Below are 5,075 nucleotides of genomic sequence, written 5' to 3'. Positions count from 1 at the left end.
AAATCATTAGTCACTGCGGGTTTGGGTTTTTTGAAACAGCCGACTGCGCGTTTGATAGTTTTTTTGAGAAAAATTAAAATCTGATAGTTTTTTGGAACCCTAGCCTGTAAACTAGTAGTTTTATGCTATTTACTTCTGTAATATACAGTTACATATGGCGTTGGTTTTCCACGTATCCATGCGCCTGTAGACAACAATTAAGTGGATGTATGAATTGCCTATTAGTCATTGATGCGGCAGCATCATGGAGGGGAGTCGTCCTTGCATGCATTAGGTCTGGCGATGGCGTCATTACATGCTCCTAATAGGCACGGCCCAAGGAAATCGCAAAGAGGCAAAAGGTGACTGCCCCAAAAATGGCATTCAGTCGATTGACATGTAGTCAATCCCTAGAAAGAGTTAATTCCATGCTGTGAAAATGGCGTGTTAGCCTCTAGTGATACACAAATTATGGTGTTACACACGACTTTGTACAGATACCACAGAGAAGTGAGTGATAAGCAAGTGACCAATCACAATGTCAAAACAAGAAGCAAGTAATTAATCACATAGTACTATCACAGACGTCGCTTTATTTTTGACAAATGAACATCGATCACACGACACACACTCAGAGTAGTATTGCGCGATATGCTTACTTTTATGCTTCTTAGAAGCGGTAACACATACCACATGAGTAGATTTTACATAATAATAAAGCAGGGATCTTTGACCATTGGATACATTGGTAGGTTGGCAAGTACTTTAGTATAGGAGTATTATTTAGGTTCGCCGTATCGTCGATCGACACGTCGGTTGTAGTCGAGCATCTAGACGAGGGAGAAGGGCAATGGGATGATGTTAAGGATGCCACCGAGGAGGCCGCCCACGATCTGCCCGATGAGGCCAATTAGGCCGCCAAGGCCCCCGAGGCCACCGCTGCCGCTGCCACTGTCAATACGCAGGAGCTGCACGGGTGCGGTTAGCGTCCCGGTGACGCTGGCCAGGGACGCGTTGCAGGCGGCTAGCGGGGTGATCACCACCACCTTGCACTGGTTGCCGAGCAGAGGGGCGAGCAGCGACGAGGTGGCCGGGCCCATGTTCATGGTGTACGTTCCGCTGCGGTCGGCAGTGGCGCTGGCCATCACATCACGGCCGCACACCATCTGCACGGCGGCGTCTGTCGGGAGCAAAGAAGCACAGCAAATGTAAGACGGGAAGGTAGCCATGGCCCATGGCATCCAGATCCAAGCAAGAGGATAGCAGAGGTCCTTACTCGGGAAGGGGGGAACCGCAGCCACGTTGATGGAGTTCCCGGCGCTGCATGGCACCACGCCGGTGACGAGTGCCACTGGAGGCTGCTTGCCCGCCTCCGCACCGTGCGGCGCCTGGCTGACGGCGAGGACCAGGAGGGCGGCGAGAAGAAGGCTCTTGGTTGCCATTGGCTTGGATCCGCTCGATCGATCTCTCTGTTGTATGTGTGAGAGGATGTTGTGCTGTGCTGAGTGTGGTGCATGGGTCCCCCTTTTATAGGCTTGCGAGGAGGCCAAGCTGCCGCGGTTTAACACGACTAGGAAGCCGCAACGCTTGCTGGTTCCTCTTGTTCACGGTGCGCATGCTTGCAGTGTTGTGGCTGGGCACGCTGCCGTCCGCGTCGGCCGTAGGAAGGATCCAAAGTTCCAAGCAACTTGGCCCAAACGCGCGCATGCTCCAAAGCAGCAGCAAAAATCTCCATCAGCTCAGTTCACGGGCCAGCGCATGCATGCATGCCAAGCTAGAGATTTTTGATGGCGAGAGCTACGAGGGCGTGGGCACGCCGGCCTTATTATTGCCAAATGATGAATGGAGCCAGTTTAGAAGGATCAAGCAACGGATAGCATGCATGCGCATCGCGTAGCGTACTCCTCCAGCTTAGCAAGATAGGCTAGGGCGCGCGCGTGATCCGTGGGCGTGCTGGATTGGTGCATGCCTGTGGACTTAATTAATGATTTTTGGTTCATGCAGAAGAATGGAGAAAGAGAAACCATATATAGCGACGTCCTTTGTCAGGAAGAAAAACGAGGATCCTCCCAACGGCCCAACCGGCCAGGCTTCCTGTGGGCTTTTGCAGCCGGCCAGTCCTACTACACTGAGCGCTACGGCATTTCCTATTCGGCGCTGCAGGTGCCGGTTAAGGGCAATTTTCCTAACCGGCGCCTGCAGCCGCGTTAGGTGGGCTGGCCCATTTATCTGTTTCAGGCTGCAGTAGTTTTTCTTCTTCTTCTGTTTTCAAAAGAGAAAAACAAGTGCGCTTGCGCGGTGAGTCGAACCACTGACCTCCTGTGCCGTGACTAGGGATGCAGGCGGGCATCCCGCATAAGCCCGCATAGACATGATATTAGTTCAAAGTAAGTTAAATCTGGCCGGAAAAATTATAACTAAGCTGAGACATTTTGACTTGGAAGCGGGGCGGATCGGGCACCGCCCTGCATCCCTAGCCGTGACACAATGACCTAACCACCACGCCTCTCAACCACGTTTGATATTTTCAACTTTGTTATTCTTTTATTACTTCTACTGTTACTTTCTTTTTTTTCCTGGTTTGATGAACTTTTTCTGCGAAATTTATTAACTTTTCTTTAAAAGTTGACGAATTATTTTTCAAATTTCAATGAACTTTTTAAAATTTGATAAACCTTTTTCATATTCGTTGAACTTTTTTCAAAATCTGAGAACTTTTATGAAAATCGATGAACTTTTATGAAAATCGATAAACTTTTTTCAAAATTGATGAACTTTATTTCAATATCGATGAACTTTTGTCAATTTTCTTGAACTATTTTGTATTTCGTCAACTTTTGGAAAATTTTCATGAACTTTTTTTATCCGTGAATGTTTTTCAAACTGGTGAACTTTTTAAAATTCATTAACTTTTCTGAAATTAGTGAACTGTTTCTAATTTATGAACCTTTTTTAATTCTCGTAAGCTTTTGTCAACTTGCTAACCACCTAGGACAACACACATCCTTTGCAAAGTTTCTCCCATTTTCCCTTTTTGTTCTTTCTTTCTTTGTCTTTTTTCTCTCTCTTGTTTGCATTTTCTATATTTTTCTTTATTTTTCTCTTTCTTATCCTTTTCTGTTTTTTCTTTTGTTTTATTTAATGCGTTCTTTTTTCTAAATTTGTGATTTTTTTCTAAATTGATCAAAAAATCAAATTCGATGAACTCTTTTCAAATTTGGTGAACTTTTTTCAAATTTGAAGAACTCTTTTCAACTTCAATGAACTTTTTAAATTAAGATGAACATTTTTCAAAATCTATGGTTTTTTCAAAAAATTGATGAACTCTTTTTCAAATTCGATGAACTTTTTTTGAAAGGTTGGTGAACTTTTTGGAAATTCTATGAACTTTTTCTAAATTCAGTGAACTCCTTTTCAAATTCGATGAACTTTTTTCAATCCGTTTACTTTTTTGAATACATGAACTTTTTTTCTAATTTGTGATGTTTTTTAAATCTGTGGACATTGAAGTTTTGTTCAAGTTTATGCTTGAAAAGAAATCAAGTTTTCCTAAATAGCACGGCAACTATTGTGTTCATTATATGTACGCGCATCATTTTTGACAAATGGTCGTTGTGCCGCAAGTGGTCAGCCGAGCGCGCTCTGATCTGAATGTCTCCGGTTCGATTCCATGCGGCAGCCAATTGTCTGATGTTTTTCTCATGCTATTACTTTTTGCACTGATGTTCCTGGGCCGGCCCACTGGCGTGCCGCAGTGAGCGCCAGTTGGCTCATCTGGCGCCTGAAGAGCTGACTAGGAGGTCCCGATCGCTACTCTCTCTTTTAGTAAAAACTCGGGTAATTGTTATGGGCCTCGTAAGGATAGTCAAATTTTTGGTGTTATTTAATGGTAAGAAGTCACAAGAGTTTCAACCTTCACGTGGAATACGTAAGGGGGACCCAATTTTCCCATATTTATTCTTGATAGCAGCAGAGGGCATTTCGTGCCTTTTAAAATATATTGATGAGTCATCCAATCTGAATGGGATACAGGTTGCTACTACGGCTCCGCTAGTAAACCATTTACTATTCGCTGATGATAGCCTACTGTTTTTCAAGGCTAACACAAATGGGGCTAATGAGGTAAACCAGGTGTTGAACACTTATTGTCAAGCATCGGGACAACGGATAAACAATGAAAAGTCGTCAATATTCTTCAGTAAGGGTTGTCCTGATAGTGTGAGACAGGAAATAAAGACCTTGTTGCATGTGCCAAATGAGGCATTGAGTGCCAAATATCTTGGGATGCCGATAGAAGTGGGGGATTCAAGGAATGGGGCTTTCAAATATTTAAAGGATTATTTATGGAGCAAAGTTCAGGGATGGATTGAGAAAACTTTATCAGCGGCAGGCAAGGAAGTGTTGGTCAAATCGATAGCCCAAGCAATACCTGTTTTTTCTATGTCCTGTTTTAAGTTGCCTAGGGGATTGTTTGAGCACTTGAATATGTTGATCCGTAAATTTTGAGTGGCTGCAAAGATGGACGTCGCAAACCAAATTGGGTGTCCTGGGAATCAATGGCCCAACCTAAAAGTATGGGTGGCTTGGGCTCTAAAGATTTCGAGTTATTCAACTTGGCATTGCTAGCAAAGCAAGCATGGAGGCTTCTTCGATGCCTAGATTCGCTGAGTGCAAGAATTCTCAAGAGTGTTTATTTCCCCAATGATTGTATTCTTAATGCAGAGTTGGGTAGTCATCCGAGCCAAATTTGGCGTGCGATTATTGAAGGTCGTGACATACTGAAACAGGGCTTAATAAGGAGAATTGGCAATGGAGAAAGTGCCAACATCTGGTCGGACAACTGGATACCGAGGAAGGAGATGTTGAGACCATATGGGAGTCATCAGAACAATACACCGGCTAATGTTTCTGAACTTATTGATCATACAGCGGCGGTTTGGGACATGGACAGACTTCAGGAAATATGCCTCCCAATTGATATTCCATCCATATTAAGTATACCTATGTGTACTACAAACATACAGGATACATGTGAAGGAAATATGCCCTAGAGGCAATAATAAAGTTATTATTTATTACCTTATTTCATGATAAAT

General features: G+C 43.9%; 1 protein-coding gene across 1 annotated transcript; it reads right to left on the bottom strand.

Annotated features, from left to right (window-relative positions):
• Nucleotides 1–540: 540 nt before the first annotated feature.
• LOC123042249 (phylloplanin) lies at nucleotides 541–1,466 on the bottom strand. The gene is made up of 2 exons (XM_044464739.1): nucleotides 1,256–1,466; nucleotides 541–1,159 (listed from the first exon to the last, which is right to left on the bottom strand). Exons 1-2 carry the CDS (start codon nucleotides 1,419–1,421, stop codon nucleotides 810–812), a joined length of 516 nt encoding a protein of 171 aa, XP_044320674.1. The 5' UTR covers nucleotides 1,422–1,466; the 3' UTR covers nucleotides 541–809.
• Between the last annotated feature and the right edge of the window lie 3,609 nt (nucleotides 1,467–5,075).

Source organism: Triticum aestivum, chromosome 2B (genome assembly GCF_018294505.1).
Source record: "Triticum aestivum cultivar Chinese Spring chromosome 2B, IWGSC CS RefSeq v2.1, whole genome shotgun sequence".
Taxonomy (NCBI): Eukaryota; Viridiplantae; Streptophyta; class Magnoliopsida; order Poales; family Poaceae; genus Triticum; species Triticum aestivum.
This window is presented reverse-complemented; position numbering and strand designations above follow the sequence as displayed.